At 40.2% G+C, this 18,422-nt stretch overlaps 1 protein-coding gene across 2 annotated transcripts; it reads right to left on the minus strand.

The window, feature by feature from the left end:
- Positions 1-309: 309 nt before the first annotated feature.
- kif2a (kinesin family member 2a) lies at positions 310-17,552 on the minus strand. Of its 2 annotated transcripts, XM_079222507.1 has the most exons (22): positions 17,426-17,552; positions 12,835-12,929; positions 10,187-10,309; positions 9,314-9,368; positions 8,900-9,016; positions 8,589-8,633; positions 7,185-7,285; positions 6,927-7,022; positions 6,061-6,118; positions 5,787-5,949; positions 5,484-5,574; positions 5,299-5,362; positions 5,098-5,189; positions 4,875-5,017; positions 4,380-4,584; positions 4,134-4,244; positions 3,971-4,038; positions 3,568-3,693; positions 2,480-2,627; positions 2,038-2,139; positions 1,163-1,298; positions 310-1,064 (listed from the first exon to the last, which is right to left on the minus strand). In XM_079222507.1, exons 1-22 carry the CDS (start codon positions 17,484-17,486, stop codon positions 979-981), a joined length of 2,286 nt encoding a protein of 761 aa, XP_079078633.1. In that variant the 5' UTR covers positions 17,487-17,552; the 3' UTR covers positions 310-978. The 2 variants fall into 2 exon arrangements, with proteins under 2 accessions (XP_079078633.1, XP_079078634.1); XM_079222508.1 differs by lacking the exon at positions 3,568-3,693.
- Positions 17,553-18,422: the final 870 nt, after the last annotated feature.

Consider the following 18,422-nt stretch of genomic DNA (forward strand, 5'->3'; position numbering starts at 1 on the left):
ACAGTGGGTGTCTTCAGGACCATATTTTTTTTCATGACTACTCGCACACATACTCACAACATTAAAACTATACCAGTGTGACGACTCAAAGTGTGGTGGAAGGCAGTTTTTGATGAGTTAATCAGTCCTTTTATATTTGGATAACGTATTGTCACAAAAGCCATTTAAATGAAACACATGAACTTTTATTCTTCATCCAGCATTACATCCGGTGCAAACACTGAAACACAACCGATGGTAGATCAGTGGTTTTTACTATACATGTATTAATAGCAGTTTTTTTTCTAGCATCAGTTTTATAACAAAGTGTTAAACATTGTTTACGTTCAGAGTTTTTAAATCAGTTGCCACATAGAGCGACATGGCACAAACTGAAGCAAACTACATGTAAAATCCTCAGGGACATAAAGAAACAAACAGGAAGAAGCACATTGTGGTTAAAGGCTTCTTCCAAACTGGTAGAAGAGAAGGAAGGAAAAAACAGAAGAGACTGCTCATAAGACTTTACAATGCCAACTGAGGACCCAAAAGCATAAAAACCAACGACAGTGGCGTACGTATCACAGAGTGCACATGCAGACATGTCAGCCAGGGCAACCAGAAATTAAAGACTGGTTTTGTTAAGTTAAACCTTAAAGACATGTTCAATGAAGATCTCTTCTGAAACCAGGTGAAAAAGATTCTGTTCAAAGAAAGTACAAACAAGTATAAAAGAAAATAATTTAATAACAGAGAGGGAAGACTAGACATTCTCCATGAAGGAAATACAACTATTGTCCTTCCTACGTTTTCTAAGGAGACCATAGTGAATGAACAGCCAGTTTTGTTAGGAGAGGGATCAAAATAAATGCAATTCCTTGAGCCTGTTGGTACATCAGACTGTCCTTTTATTCCAATTTCACAGCTGCTAGAGACAGCCCGAGTTGTGCTGGACATCGAGTGGTTTTGCTTCTGTATTTCTGTATGGGTCACTTTTCACTAAAGAGCACGTGGCCGCTTGGGGTTGATCTGCTTACTTGCTTGCTCCTCCTCCTGGAGTGTAGAGCGGAATGACTTCACTTTATCTGAGAGGAAAAGACATCATCGTAAAAAAAAATTGATTAGTGTTTGCTGGAGCAGGATGTATTGCCATCAACGGGCCAAACTTGTGTTTCAGTCATACCTCGGAGCTCAGTGAGGATATCTATCTTCTGGTCTAGGATCTGCTCCAGCTGAGTGGCGTACGACTCCACGTCATAATCCACCTCCTCTGTCATCTCCAGAAGTACCTTTTCATCTTCCAGCCATCTGATAGACTCCTGCTCACAGAGGACACATACAAGTGCCGAGATGAAATCGTGCCAGAAGCACAGAAGAATGGGTCTCAAATCACAATTATCTGCCTACATTTTTCTTAAATTTGTTCTTAAGAAATGTCAGGTTCACGGCATGTTCTGAAACTGCAGAATTGTTCGTACCTGTGGTCTTATAATGATTAATCCCCTTGTCCTGAAACAAAGTATGCCGGCTGACCATAATGAGGCCAAATTACTGAATTATTATTGCCTTCACACAGCAGCTACAAATGCATGTGTTAGAAGTAGGGCTACGCCTTAAAATTCAATAAGTCAAATCATCTGTAGGTGACCCCTCCATCAACTTGACATTCTTCAAATTGAGCTGTCGGTTTTTTTCCTGTAAGAGGCTAGATCTATAAAAAGGACTTTGAGCTTCTAAACAATTTAATAATAAATAGTTCAAAAATCGTTTCTGCTCACTATGAAACACATTTGACTTTGTGAATATGGTTGAAATCATCACAGAAAGTCAAAGATTTTTGGATTGCCAGATTAGAAGTGTTACATTTTCTTGAGAGAACATGGACAACTGCTTTTATTCAAAGTGTAGTCAGTATCCCACTGTATTTGTATAACTTCATCAATGTGTATAGACATTTGAAAGGTCCTTAAAAGATGACATGTCTGTCATCACGTATGTGGACATCAGCATGTGAGCGAGTATTTAAAGAGTTGTGTATGTTTTCTTCAGTATTCTGACCTGGAAAACAGCTCGGTGGTCCTCCAGGACCTGCTCCTCCATCTCCACTAACTGAGACACTGCCTCATGGAAAGTAAAGAGCTGCGGAGACACTTCCTCCTCCTGGGAAACATATTTACAGGTCAAAAAAGGGCCACAGAAGCAGATTTAACATGGTTTCAGCAGTTACAAAAAGTGGAAACATCTTTTTCTGACATCACTGCTAAAAGCTGTATCCCAGTGGAAATTCCTGTTCACTTATAACTAATCTTGATTAATCCAAACAACTTCACACTCAGCGGTGCCCTTCTTGGGTCCTCAGAAATATAACTGCCACGTGTAAAGTGGATCGGCTGAACGGTTGCCGAAAAAATGGCTAATAAGAAAAAAGTAATAACACAATATGCTGTATATTGACATTGCGTTATGAGGTTACATATACTGCGAGACCTTGTGTACTCACATTCTGCTCACAGAGCAGTTTGAGGTCGTCTCTCTGCGGCGAGATACTCAGCCAGTCCTCGTCTAAAAGATCCAGCTGGTTGACAGGATGGATGTTGGGTCGCCCCCCCTCCATCGCTTGGTTGGTGTCCACTGTCAGCTCCTTCACCCTGCAGAGAAAAGACATTAACCTGGTTGGGACCGTTTCTTTTACAGCACAGAGCCACACTGTGCATGGATGGGGTATGATGGGGTATGATGTCAACTGTGGGGTCGAAGGCATTTACAAACAGCACAGGATGGGAGTATCATGGCAGCTGTGACATCATGCATACAGAAAGATGACTGCATTGGCTCTGCGTTCTGCAAACCCTAATCATTCTTTCATTGGATTATTCACTCATAATGGGCACGCTAACTTGATTCACAGACAGAGTACATATTTGGTGTACCTGAACAATAAGATGCCATTCTACACGCCACCCATAAGAATTTAAATCACAGCATCTGGATGGTCAGAGCTCATGTTTAACGAAGCTTCACAGACCTGATGAGGTATTACCTCCCTGTATCGACCTGCAGGTACAGGGATAATTAATTAAGACTATGTGAGAGCTGAGACTTTGCTAAAACAAAAGCTCATCCTGGGTGCTTTTACTAAAAAGCTTTGTGGCCGCTTTAATGTCATTATTGGCGCAAAACAGCACCTGACACCTTATTAAGGCACGTTATGACCAGCCACTCATTCATTGTGAGGAATCCCAGCCAGTTTTCACAGTTGGCATTGTCACACAGAGCAAATAAGAAAGAGACACCCACATAGACAGACAGATGTATTGGTCTTCAGGAGTCAATGAAAAGAAAAAAGGTTATGTCAAAAAGCTTTACTAAAGATAAAAGTAGAAGCAGGGGAAGAGGACGAAAAGTGTTACGTCATGCAGATGATGAACAGAAAGGACACGACGACAGTGGAGCTGATGAAGTTCATGAAAACTGCTAAAATTATATCATGGATGTGTATATCATACCGTGATAAATACCTGGAGGGAGCGCATGCATTGTGTGTTTTGTGTGTATGCATGTAGTGTTGTGCTTTGGGGAGGGCTTGACCTGCTGGGAGAGGTATCAGCAAAGTCATCATAGTCAAAGGTATTGGTGGGCGAGTTATCAGAGCGACTCCCCTGACCGCCCTGGGAGAAGGGGATGTCAGACGGACTAATCCCAAACTCCTTCACTCTACACAGCGGCACCAGCCACACAGAGGAGCAGAAGATGGGAGAAGAGGGAAACAAAGCAGGAAAAGAAGTGGGGATACAAGAGAGTCAGACAGAACTACTGAGAGTTGGCAGAGAAATGTACAACAACAACATTGGCACAGCTAATTTAAAATCTAAAACCACTGGGGATTATATAGGAAATAAAAGAGCTATAATTATATGACATTGTATAAGTTCTACTAGTTCCTGGGGCATTAAAGCATTGTCCAAATCACTGTTGGACAACATATTCCCACCTGTTCGCGTAGCGCAGTGTGTTGAGGGTATTCTCACAGGAAGTCATACCGGGAGAGATTGTTGCAATCTGCGGAGAAAAAGAGAAATCATTAAAATGAATACCATCTGGAAGATATACAGTATAAAGACATGGACACAGGATATTGAAGAAAATTAATTCACCATGCAGGTGCGTGAATTTTCCCCGATGAAAGAGTCTCTCAGGACCTGAGTCAGTTTACTGGCTCTGAATGGAGTGTGAGGCTTGTTACGGCCAAGAGCTCTGATACACTCCTGAAACGAAAGCAGAGACACATCGTATGGTAAAATACAAAAAAAATAAACTATTTCAAACCACTGAGTATTTCACAGTTAGTAGTAAATGCTTAGCAGTCTTATACAGAGCTACTGCCGTCGTTGTCCACAAACCTTGAGGGCGAGCAGGCTTTTGTTGATCTCAGCTCCCTCCAGACGAGTTTGGCGGTCTGCACTCGATGTATCCGCCCCCCTCTCATTACCGGCGAGGTCGATGAGGGAGAACTTGCCGTGCATTTTCCCCTTCCTCCGAAGAATTATCTGGAAAACGGCATGACTGCGAGATGAGTGGGCGTTGGCTGATGTCTGCCCTGATGTTCTGGGGGTGAGATGAAGGAGACATAATAATTAACAAAGTGCAAACAAGGGAGACGAGAGCAAGAAAAGAACAACTGTCGGAGGGAGAAAAGGTACAAAATGTGCTTGTCTTGATGTTATTTGCCATGAACAAGGAATATTACATCATATTCTAGTAAGAGCCACTTAGAAATAAGGGACTCATTTCATGCAGAACAAAAATAAGTGATATGATCATATAATAACATATACTGAATAAATACAAACATTCTAAATCTTGCACCACAAACAGTAAAGATGATGTTGCTCTACCTGCAGCTGTTGCCCACTTCTATGAGTTTCAAAACCTCCTCTGTGCATTTGACGTCCTTCTCCTGAAGCCCAACAACCTGGACTTGCTGTTTCCCATCCTCCAGCACCCTCAGCTTAGTTTTACGATTCAGCAGGTCAAACACCTAATTATACACACAGTCAGCATTGGTTAATGCTTCATTTAGGAAAGAGACAAACAAACATACGATAACACATCACTTGCCTTTCCGCTGTAAATTTCAAAGAAGGTTGCGTACACTTGTAGATCTAACTTCTTGTAGTTGGGTTTCTTCAACATGAGAAATACATCCCGAGCTGCATGAAAAGAGAAATGTCACCAGTGCAAACCAAAACATGAACAGATAGTCAAACATATTTTATTTGAACACATGTACTCACTAGAAAACGTAGCTCACTGACTTACCAGCTAATGCATAAACTCCTTTAGCGCAGTCTTGGTTCTTCCCAGAAAAATCTCCACCCATAGTCTAAAATATGACAATATGCAAGGGTAATAAACTAGAGCAAAACTCTCAATAGGAACAATTAGGTTTGATCTCAAGTAAGTGATGTGGTTTGGGATTTTTTTCCCCATTGTATGCAACTCACATGTGTTTTTCCACTGCCTGTCTGCCCGTAGGCAAAGCAGGTGGCCATGCCCCTCTCAAAAATGGTCTCCACCAGAGGTCTGGCAGTGAACCTGCAGGAGGAGATAAAGGACACATTTCTTCACCACTATCTGTATAAGAAAAGCTATAACATCTAAAACAGTTTGTACACAATCAAGAAATATGTTAATTTTGTTCTGCAAAATTATGCCTTATTCTAATCATAGTCAGGTGTAACTTCTGCGAACTGTTAGAGCAAACACATTAAACAGTTTGGTCGATTGGTTAAAGTGTCGCTACAAACCTGTAAACCATCTCATTGGTGGTGCTGTCATCAAAGGCGTAGTCAAAGCGGAAGGTCTGGTTCTCCAGGTAGCGGGTCAGGTCCACTTTCTGTTTTGGTTCATGAACCATCACCACGTCCTTACTGGGGATGGTGATCACATCCAAATCCTTCATGGCCAATTCTGGAACAACGCAGAGGCAAGATTTTCAATCACACTAATACTTTGGAGGAAAACATTTTAAATAGAGTACAACACAGAATGATGGGCACAAGACCAGACAGGAGACCTTACCCTTCTTGTTGAGTGGACGTTTCCTCACACAAACACATATTCTGTGCTCTTCATCAATCTGGACAGGGCAACAAAGACAAACATTTTATTATATTGTTGCTGAGGTTCAACATCTAACTAGGGCTGCAATGATTATTATTTTTTTTTATGCTTGATCTGATGATGATTTTTTCTGATTACATTTATTGATTGATAATTATTTTTAAGTATTTTACTGAATCATCTTCTTTAAAAAACGTAATAAGATAATAAACACTATTTATATGATGCCTCATCAGAAAAATACTGTACCTCTAATTCCAAAGAATTGCTGTGACACATTGACTAATGTAATGACTGTACGTCATAGCCACCCTTTCCCTGAACTGGAGAATCAGTATTTTTACAAACATAACAACAGCAGTGCAGACATTACTTTTAACATAGGGCGACAAAAAGACATCTAGAAAATCAATATAAGAGACTACTTCTAACAAACACATTCTGTGTGTTTAGAATCTGAATTTGTCATGCGTGGCTGAGGAGGAAAGGTGAACAGGACACGGTGCCGTCTTGACAAAGCGCTCCGGGATACTTTCGGAGGCATTTGTGCAAAGCAGTTGTACTGCTGTGAAAAGACATTTCTAATTTGCAGAGTTTACAGAGGACCACATTTCTGGGTCTCCGTCTAAAATACCTCGACACTAGAGGATCAAGGGCGATGATTTAAACTGCAGCTTGTTCTCCAGGAGAGTCGCATAGCACAGCAATTTCTTGCAATGTGCCGACACATGTTATGCAAATCTGTATATTTATGTACTTGATGACGTTAACCCATCGCCCTACATCTAACAATCAGGATAGAAAGATAAGTTACATCTACTCACCAGATCTGCTGTGGTCAGGGGCCGGTAGTCTAGACTGGCTCGGAAATCTCGGATCATGTACATGATCTCATAGTTAGGGATGGTGGTATCCACCTCCTGAAGGAGGGCGAGAAGAGACGTGCCATCTTATTCACTAATAGGTTAATCATTCTCCTGTATTTTACTGTATCATCTCTGTCAAGAACGTAAGTGGTTATCAAGATCACATGAATATATTTTAAATATTAGGAAGGAGACAGGTGAATAATATCGATGTACCTGAGCTCTCTTCTCCCTGAGCTCCTGTTGCTGAATCCGGCGCCTCTCTCTCTTCTCCTGCAGTTTCTCCACCTCCTTCACGCAGTTTGACTTCCTCCTCGCTGCCATAAAGACAAGAGAAACAGTAACTCTACTGCATTTCACAGGATATGCCAACATCCTTTCTCTGTAAAATGGTCTTTTCCGAAACGTTTTTTTTCTACTTCCTCTTTCCTTCCTTTTTGCTTGCCTGGAACAGTACCTTTCCCTCTGTGAATCTTTCCATTCTCATGGTAGTCTTTCAAACAGAAGGGAGACTTTGGGCTAAATCCAACAAAGCAGAACCGTAATACAGCTCAAGCACAGACTGCAATGCAGTGGCTGGCACACAGTGCCTCCAGTATAAACACTAGCTTCTGTCTCTACATCACCAACAAAAGGCCCTTACAGCATGTTCAAAATCTTCTCTCCTCATTTATTCCATCCATCTGCATCCTAAAACACAACTGGATCGAGAGACTGCTAAAACATGACACTCACAATTAAGATATGTGCCTTGTATTACTGCCATTACTCGAAATAAAATTAGGTGGTTTCAAATCAAGTAGGATTACAATCATAACAGAAGCTTATTCCAAATCTCCCAGCACCACACACCCACAGATTAGTATTGATCAGGTCAATCACAAACCATAATTAAAGAACACCAAACAAGAGTAAAAATACATGTCTGATTGCTTGCACGTTTATAAAAAAACAGAGTTATCTGATTAGCCCTAGCTCGCTGCTACAGCTTCCCACTGTAAAGCCTGGCCGAAGCTCTGTAATACAGTCATGACCTGGCGTTGGCTCCAGTCCCTGAAAACAGACTATAAGAGAAGAGGGATTAATAATCTGCTCTAATCTGGGAGGAGAAGATGAGCTGGCTCAGCACCAGGACAAGGCAGTATAAGATAGATTCAGCACCATCACTAATTGTGGGTTACTCTGTCTGACAAGCTGTGAGAGGACAAGGCATTCCCGTCCTCCTCCTTTTAGTTCATCAAATGACAGTGAGCAGTTAAAAAAGGAACGGATGATAAGAAAAAGGTTATTGCTGTCGTCTGAGCCGTGAGGAGTGCCGCACAGTGCCACAGGTTTTTCCATGTGTGTGCCTGCGTGTGACTCAGCAGAAATCAGACAGCAGGGAAAAGACAGCGCAGTCAACCAGCAGCAAAAAAAAAATCTCCCCCTCTAATACCCAGAGAGCCTGTCTGCTGGATGGATTGCATTTGTCCTACTTCACCACCACACCACAGTTTGGGATAGTATCTGGCAGACATTTTGGGTGTAAAATCATGTCATCAGACTAGAGTTTCTATTGGGAACTCTATCAGAATCACCATAAGGCATTGAGGGCAGGGGAAACATGCAGGTGATACATACAAAGCTGTCCCGACTCCTTTCTGGATATCGGGTGAAGTGAGGATTCTGTGATAAACATGTGGCCAACAAAAACACATTAACAGTTTTACAGATAGCCTATATCAATTGTTTAAAAATACTCTAAATGTTAAAAGGCAATGGCATTTTTCACAATTTTAGAAGAAGAAAAGTGGCATTTAAACCCAAAGAGATGTATTCAACTTCATGGCAAATGCTGACAATGGGTTCCCTAATAATACTATTTTCTGGAAAAAGGTCACATCTTAGGCTTTAGGTTAACTAAAAGCAAACTACTGCTTTAATCACGTTACCATTCTGCAGTTGCTGTTGTGTCTGAGCTTGAGTGAGCTGTGTAGGCTGCAGAGGTGGGGGCGGTGGTGCAGGCTCTGGTTGTTGAGGTGGTGGTTGCTTGGCCCTGGTTGGAATCACTGAAAACACACATCCACAAAGATGAAGAAAGACACATTTTGACTCACATGCTGCTAACACACCACTTTTGAGCGTGGTATTAAAAATGTACTCACTGTTTTACACTTTCAATTAAAATCACTTTAACCCAGAATTTGCAACTCGTGATCTCGGGTGAGATCTATGCAATGTGATAATACTGGCCACTGGTGTGTCTTTAATGTATAAATCATTGCTTTTCTTTTCCCAAGTTCCTTTTTCAAGATTAAAGCGCAAGAATAATTAGATCATTTAACAGAAAAATGCATGAAACAAACCTCTATTATCCCTGGACGGAGTGTCATTCTTAATAGGGGCTATCGTCCGACGATTCTGCAAGAAAAAGAGAAGGCTTAATATATTCTAGGATAAGAGGTATAGGGTTCAGGGATTCTTAATTTCACTTTCTCACAGATGACCTTCGCAATTATTACAAAGTACTGGGTCACTGGGTGATACTAGCCAGGCGAATAGGGATTTAGACATTTGTGTGAAATTGTCATAATTAACATATGAATTATTGAGTTATGCCGAGGCCACAGTGACCTTGACCTTTGATTACCAAATTCTAAGCAGTAACTCATTGAGTCAAAATGAGATGGACTCAAGGGCCCAGTGACCTTGACTTTAGACCACCAAAATCTTTGCAGTTCATCCAAGTGGTGGTTTGGGCTGGTCATGGAAGTATAAAAATAAATGTGTAGACCGAGTCCAAATCACAAAAGGCTGTAACTGTATATTTTGTGAGGGTGATTTCTGTACAGGTTATATTCACCTCCTTTTACAATGTCAAATGTTTTATACAATTAATATTGTACTATACAGCAGGTTTCATCACAATTGCAATATATAACAAAAATAATCCCAGTATCAACGTGACAAAATGGAGCAGTCCTAATCTACTGTGCACCACACACAGTGTACTTAACAGGACCAATTAGTTGCTTACCTAGAAGGATACAGGTTCTATATTAAGGTCCTGCAAACTGCCGCCACATAACTCCACGAGTAAGCACTTTAGCTGCTCTTTTCCTCACAGGGAGGTAGACAATCCAAAGAAAAATATGGAAGTTGCGTTTTTGTTGAAACGATCCAAATCGTATCACACCGATTTGTTACAGTTGTTGACAAGGTGGCATATAGGTACTCACCTTGGCAATTTTGTTGACCTTCACAGATGTGGGTGTAGGTGGGGGTGGAGTCTCTGGGCTTGGTGCAATTTCCTCATCTGGAGCCACATCTGGGTTAAGTGCAAATATACTCTCCAAGTCGATCTGTCCAAAAACAGAGAAGTATTGATACCAACATATTACATGAACGCCAATTAACGGATGTTTGGCATTTTAGACTTATACCGAGTTCACAAGAGAAGCACATTTGACCAAAGGAACAAGCTGTTGTGCTTCTCTGTAGGAGGAAGAGATCTTCTTTTTTTTAAATTCGTCAATAACTGACCACACGATCAAATGTTGGACTGACTTTATGGAGGACTAATGTGTTTATAAATCTAAGGAGGGCTGCGTCAGAGAGCAGTGCCGTCCTCGTGTTCATCTCACCAGCTGCTACAGTACAACCATGCAGACCTCTACACACATTAGACTGGTTGTTTATAACTTCATATTCAGTTACCAGGGCCCAGCATTGCCTCTTTTCCACCCCAATTTTTTTTTGCAAAGCAGCGTCTCATGTTTTTTCCTTGAAACACACTACAGTACAAACGCTGATGTCTAACATTCATTCCTAAACTATGGGACCATGTACAAGTGATGTATATTAGAATTATTGCTAAAATATTGTGGGCCCAAATTGTCCAATATAAATCAGACAAAAAGTTTCGCTGAATAAATTTCTGTTGTTCATGTTGTAACACTCTAATCCATCCGGACATGAGGTAACACTTTCTGTTTGGCTGAGCTTCTGTGATCACAATTAACTGTGATTGGCACCTCTGTTTCAGATTTCTGAGACCAGCGATGTTTATGTGTGGAGTAATGTCGATAAGAAAAAGGGATAGGAACGATGCCACCCAAAATGATTAATAGCCATTTACAGTGTGGGCTAAAACACAATTCTCCTTTAAACTTAGCATTTGCAATATTTAAGATCAGTTTATATGATGGAATAGTGATATTAGAATGTGCCAGAGCCACCAAATGTAGACTTCAACGGATGAGCAACGCAGACACATCGTCCATCTACTCAATCTTCATTGCTCTTGTAGCTGACCAGGAACCTGCAGAGGGTCTTCCAGCTCCACCTTTATGGTATGGTTTACGGGGGTAAACACACACTTTCTCACCTCCTGCCATTGCCCTGATGACACCCACTGCTACTATTATTATTATTGTCACATTACTTTTACCGATAGCATTACTGCATTTTTCCCTTTTTTTCTCTCCCTGTTAAAGCTGTTTTTTGGGGGAGTTTTGGAGTTTTTCCTGTACCGATGTGAGGGTGCTGGATCAGAGGGCGTTGTATGTGTACAGATTGTAAAGACCTCCGAGGTAAATTTGTGATTTTGGGCTGCACAAAATAAATTGAATAATGAACTTTGGTTCCACATTATATACACACAATTGTTTTTTGGATTAGCAGTAAAATAATAAACTGAATAAACAATTTTTACCTTTGTCAGAAATCTATCTGTAGATGAGCCCTGCCGCCCATGCAACTGATATGTGAAATAAGTAGCCAGCGTAATTTAAAACCACAATCCCAAACAGCAGTGACAGGAGGCTATTTCAAACAAATAATAATATAAACATTTTGAAATTTGATCGTATGGATCTCCGTGCCGCTGCGGTTCCTGTGTGAACAGGGCAGCGCTTCTCCGAAAATCGCGACACTAAGAATCATAGAAATCAAAGTTTATTTTCTAATTGTTTCATGGCAGTTACATTCCAAAGCACACCCATAAACACACCCACACGTCAGCACAACCCTCCAGGAGGTTTTGCCTTTGACAGATTTTGAATGAATACAGCCAAAAGGCACCCTTCATCCTGCCCTCTCTGCTGTTGTGTGTGCGCCTCGGTCAACAGACACACGCAAACATTGGAGGAGGGAGAGAGAGGGGGGAGCTGTGTGCAATGTAACAACGCATTCTCATTTGTAAAATACGGCTGCTTTGTATCCGACTGGCTAAAGTGGGCCTTCTGCCCATGAATGCAATGCTTGTGCCTCATGTATCAGATGCCAAGGGGCGTGACAAAGCAACAGTATTCAACCTCATAGGACTGCACACCCTGCATGCTGTGATTGGCTGGGAGTTAGAACCCCACGTGAGGCCAAAAGGCTCTTTGCTAATGTCCAGAAACTTCCCATACACAGCAAAATAAGATGAAAAGGGAAAATACAGGCAATGTAAAAAAAATAAAAATACAGTAATGAGATTTTTGCATTCAAAATGTGGGAGCCTTAATGTTTATTGCAATTTTAATAACTTTATATCAGCAATATCTAATGTATGATAACCAGAGAGAGAAAATAGGGAGAAAGTAACAAAAGATGGAGAAGAAGGTAGAGAGAAGAAGGAAGAAAGACAGAGAGAGTTTCAGATGATGGACGATACTGATTTACCAGATATCAATTTCACTGTTCAAATTACTGCAAAAACAGTGTTCAGAAGTGTTCAGAATGGAGATGGCCTCGAGTCAGCTTGCAATGCATCATCTTTGTCATAGAACATCTTTGTTGTGTAATCCCCACAGCTCCTGAACATTTTTTTATGCATTATTTATTGCCGCGGATAAAAATAAGCACATGCTGGTGCTTTACGGGGTAATACATGATAATTTACCTCTTTGCCTTTTGTGTCTCCATTTTCTATCCACTCCACTGTGACACTCTCGTTGTCCTCATTCAGTGAGGTCACCATTGCCTGGTGTATTCGTCCTGTAAAGGTATCAGAGAAACACAAACATCCTCATTTAGTAGCAATCATGGTGGAAATATTTGTATTGTTTACAAGTATAAGTATAGCGATAAAGGTTGTGCATGTGCTATGCAACACCTCATTTGAACCAGTTTTACTCATGTGAAAAATGTGGTTACATGTAATGCAAATAGTGGACCACATATCATTGCTTTGCCAGTCTAATTAATCTGTCTTTCAGTATATAAACTAATATAAATATTATGATCATGATCTCAATTGTATCGTCCCTAAAGACTTCACAAAAAACAGCTGGTTACAACATAATGTTAAATGATGCACTACTAAATGGAATCATGTCTGTGCTCCTTAAAACTATACCAAGTTACCAACAGCACATTTTATTTTGATGACACCTCAAACATTAGGCGGCAATTAGGTCTTTTAAGCTTCAAATAAGAGTAAGGCATTCGGCTGAGGTTAGTTCTATCTTAGAACGATCTGACTATGAGGTTTGATAATGACCTTTTGGAGAGAATCACTGACCATAAAGACAAGCACAGCTGCTGCAGCCTGTGTATGCTTTTCTCTGCCTCTCTCAGCAGTGTAATAATACTTGCTAGAGAGAATCTGCTCGGGCATCCCACTGTAAATTGACTGTAAATTCCCAGCATGATCCAGGGAAACGCAATGTTCCTGGATCTATTGTTCAGACAAGCAGGAAGTTAGCGAGCAAAGATGCTTTTAGTGTTCTTAACTGCTCAACATTGCTTTGATTGACCTGTTTACCTTACAATGGTTGTATTTGGCAAAACGTTAAAAAAAACAAAAACGAAATGTATACACTTAGTAAATCAACTGCAGTTTTGATACGCATTTAATCCATCAACATTGATCGAAGGTGACTGGACAATTGTGTTATATGATACATAATGTTGTGTACAAAATACATTGTACCAGATATATTACAAGTGACATGATCTGAATGGACATTGCTACACATTTAAATGCAACATTAATTTGGTCATTTTGTATAAATAATAAATATAAATTCAGTGATATATAATACTGCCATAAAAATTTAATGAACAATAATATTGTTAACCTGACAACCCGGCCCTACCCTTCATCAGAAATTACTGTGGTCCCCATAAACGATTATGTTATTAGATGAGTCAGTGCTACTATTAACAGAGACAATAGATACAAAATTAAAAATAAATTGAAAAGCGAGGTAGTAACCATTTATTACCTACTATGTCTCGATAATCTAAAAGTAAGCCACAATGTTACAATGTGGGCAACAAAAGCCCATTAGCTCAGCATTATGAGAGCCAATGACATGATTCTTTTCCATTGACAGTAAATCACTTTTCATCTACTCAAACAGGCATTATCTAATTTAAAAAGGCAGAAAAAAAGTATAACACATAGGTGACATAGTAAAGTTGTTCAATCGGATGGAGATCTGATGACTGTGAACTAAGTCATCATCAAATCATTCACATCCTTTCATAATTCCCTTCACTCCTTGTTCCTTGTATGGGGGTACATGTTTGACTACATGCAACTTTTGAGTGTACTTCAGAAACGACTATGCCAATAGGTCTGCACAGTGGAAAGACAGCCAGACATGATGTATTGCAAATAATCCATTGTGGAAATGACACAGTAGGTTAAAACACAACCATGGCAACAGTAAATGTGGCTGGAACATTCACATGTTGCTTAGTTTTACACAGCTACGTAAGGAGTGTTGAGAGCATGCCATGCTGCAGTGACTGCAGCACTCAGAGGATTTACGGTGACAACAGAGGGTCAGGCAAGGCCCTCCAAATCATTGCTGCTTCCTTTGGCTAAAGTCAGTGGTCAAATGTGAGCTCACAGCCTTGCGATTGGTTGTGTGACTCTATTCAACAACATGCTGCCTAAGTAACTGCAGAGCAACCACTTCCACTTGAGTGCGAGTCTTGTTACGTAACATAGCAGTAAAGCTGAAGTTCATTACAATATACAACTATTTTTAAATGTTTAATTATGCAAATTACACATTTTAGTTTTACACATCCTAATGGAAACTGTACAACTTTACAATGACATTACAACAGTAAACCAGCTTGAAATAATTACATGTAACATGAAGTGGTCAGTGTCTTTCAATGCTGAATTAAAAAAGATGTTTGGTGTAACAACCAGCACACAGCAACCACTTATTTTATGGTGAACAGTAATTTACTGGAGATTATAATAGTCAAACGTAATGTTGGGCAAAAAGCTTTGTTACAATTTGACTTTGTTTTTATGAGATGGAAGATGAAGGACCAGTCTTATTTTGATGCCATTATTTGTACATTAGCAGGAACGTGCACAACAGGGAAGACAAGGCAGTATTTATATGTGAAAGTGCAACACAAACATGTTGTCCATGAAATCAAAGAATAATTGTTATAAATAATTTTGATTTCAATATTGATCACAAATAATCGTGATTATAATTTTGGCCAAACTCATGCAGGCCTATTGTTGACATGATACAGTGTGTTTTAATACAGTGATCCAGACAATGTGGATGTAGAGCGCGAATGCCAACAAGGATTGACAGCAGACGTTAAACCAAAAGCACAAATTAAAAGACGAAGACATGATAAAATCATAATGTAAAAAGTAAGACTACTTGCCCACGAAAAGGCCTTCTAATCAAGGTTGTTGCTTGCAGAAATGTAGTTATCAATAGTGCAGATGATAAAGACTTTGCTCTGCTAAGTCTAAATAACTAACAGTCTTCAAAGCATCAGTTTCACAACAAAACCAAAGGGATTCATTGATGAAACTGTGGCACCATGTTACGGATTGAGAAATATGATGCAGTCCATAATCACTAAGCTGGTAGGTGACATATGTCTCTCTAGAATTCTGCTTTAAAATACACTCTTTAACACAATAATGAATGCCAAGAAACAGATAATCTATGTACAACATTAAACAGCACACAAATAAACTTCATTTTATATACTGAATAGTCATACTAAATGATATTCTATATGAGGTCCTGCTCTCATCAGGGCTGACTGTGACACAGACAAAAACACAGGCTAGCACAATAAACGTCTGGCAGAATCTAGGGAGCTAGATGTAACAGATGGAGTGGTGGCCTGAATCTGGCTTGAAATTGAACCAGCCCGTCACCAACCCCCCCAGAGAGAGGGCAATCCCGGCTCTGGAGGCAACACCAACCAGCAGGGAAACGGGACCGCCTGTCTCTCTGCCTGCCGCGTGATTCTTTCACATCTCACCCAGGGATGATTTGAGTTGAGGACGACATCAACAACAACCATGCGTCAGTTAAAAACACACCCTTGCCACTAGCTTTAAACTGTTTGTCCATTCAAGTGCTTTGTTCAAAACCGAATTAGTTGTTTCAGGGTTTACTGCAAAACTGGGTGTAGCCCTATCCTGGAAGGGCTAGCAGCAATGACACAAACTTTTCAGTCATCTGTGGCTCCCTGAAGCAATGCTCTACCATTACACAGGGCAGGCAGAATAAAGCTTAGAGAAGAGTCATAAAATAAGCAGCCTATTTTTTTCCCTGTCGACTCCCCTGTTAACCCTTGAAAAAAAAGCAGAAATGACTCCTGTAATCACAGCTTCTTCCTGATTAGGTTTATAATATGCAGGTTATAATATGCAGTAAATGTGTAAGGAAGTAAGCACAGATCAGTCATAAGCGTCTCTCACACGACTGTATGTTGCACTTCGAACGTTGAAAACATTTACATTATCTAACATACGTTTCCTTGCCATGAGAGGTGTTCTTATAACGTTTCTATTTTCATAGTCAATGCAGTAACTGCAGTCTACGGTGTTATTATCAATACATAACATGTCGTTTGTTTAAAACTCTTGATTCTGGACAATTAGAGGGTTTCCACAACAACTAGTGTTAGATTAGTCTCAGTAAACAATGAATAGCCTGGAAAAAAATGCATGATATTGGGTATAAGCTAACAGCCAAAAGGTAAAGCTAACTGGACGGTGGTTAGACTCCACGACAGCGTTAACTTACAGCTGTAGTTACCACCGGCACCGTGAGCAGTTTAGCTCCTCGCGTTAGCTTGGCTAGCAATGGAGCTAGCTTAGCGCATATCACATTTCCAGTCCATGACAGAACACAACCACTGAGGTTAACGTTATTCAGCGGTACTGTCGTTGGTATTTTCGCGTCGTTAATTCCCAATTGAAAGCCTTTGGTGTTGTCTCACGATATGAATCAAGGGCCAACAACAAATGTCTCTTGAATCGCAGCTAACAAAGGTGAGATCTCATTCAAAGGGCCATGTTGCATTACTACTCCGCCCTGACAGCTAATATTCATGTTTTCCTACAGCTAACGTGAACGCAACGCTCTGCAGGAACAACGGTTGCTGTATTCAACAGCAGGGGAAGCTACCGCAGCAACAAAGATCCGCTGACAACTTGCACAGTGCGACGGGGAAATATTAGACCGGGTGAAACTTACCATCACTGCGCTTTATCTCCACATAAGTACCAACGACAATCTTCCCAAAACACGACGCCATTCTACATTACTTAAACAGTTAACAAACACGGGGCTAATGACTTATTATGTGCCGGGTGAATGCAGCTTCTTGTGTTTGTCAGGCTTTGGTCGCGGAGGAAGATGCAGGCGGTAGAATGAGCTAGCGTTTCGTAGCGTTAGCTAGAAGGAATAGCACATAGTTTCCGGTCCGGCATTTTTCAAAATAAAATATTGCAATATCTGCTCTTTATGGAAGACCATTGCCGCCAGTAAAATAAAAAAAAACAAGATGAAAATGAAAAATGAAAAAATGAAAAGTGCTTTATTGCTCTTATCCTCATTGCCGTATGATTGTGATAAAAATAAATACTATACTTATACTGCTTCCATAAATGAACGTGTTTAACGTTAATAGGTAATCTATGTGCACTAAGAGGGAAAACCGTACTGGGAATGTTATAACTTGTCAAAATATCTGATGTGAAAAGGGTCAACAGCAATTTGTTTGTAACAAGATGTTTAGTGTTGAGATAAATCAACATACAATACATTATGTCATTCCAGGTCTTTAGTCACTATAATAGCAAATACATTTTGTATCTCTTTTTGCTTCTTAGCTCTTAAATATATACAGAGAATTAAGTACATTAACATGCTCATGGCACATTCAACCATTTTTCATTTTTACAAAAAATAAGATTTTTAATACAGGCATTGTAGCTGCTCTTGGCTTCTGTCTTCTTCAACATTCACCCAAACATGTTGTATACAGTCACTACAGGTACTATCATCGTGTGTTGTCATCTGCCTCATGATTAACTTGAACACTCCAGCAGCTTCCCATCAAGGTGGCATCTGGGAGCGCCTGATTCGTTCAGTGAAAAGTGTCCTCACCTTAGTTCTTAAACAGTTTTAATGCAAGTCTTTTTCTTCAAGAGTGTGTTTGCATTCGTGACATTGCAGCGTTTACTAAAGT

The sequence above is a fragment of the Taurulus bubalis genome (assembly GCF_910589615.1).
Source record: "Taurulus bubalis genome assembly, chromosome: 8".
In the NCBI taxonomy this organism is placed as follows: domain Eukaryota; kingdom Metazoa; phylum Chordata; class Actinopteri; order Perciformes; family Cottidae; genus Taurulus; species Taurulus bubalis.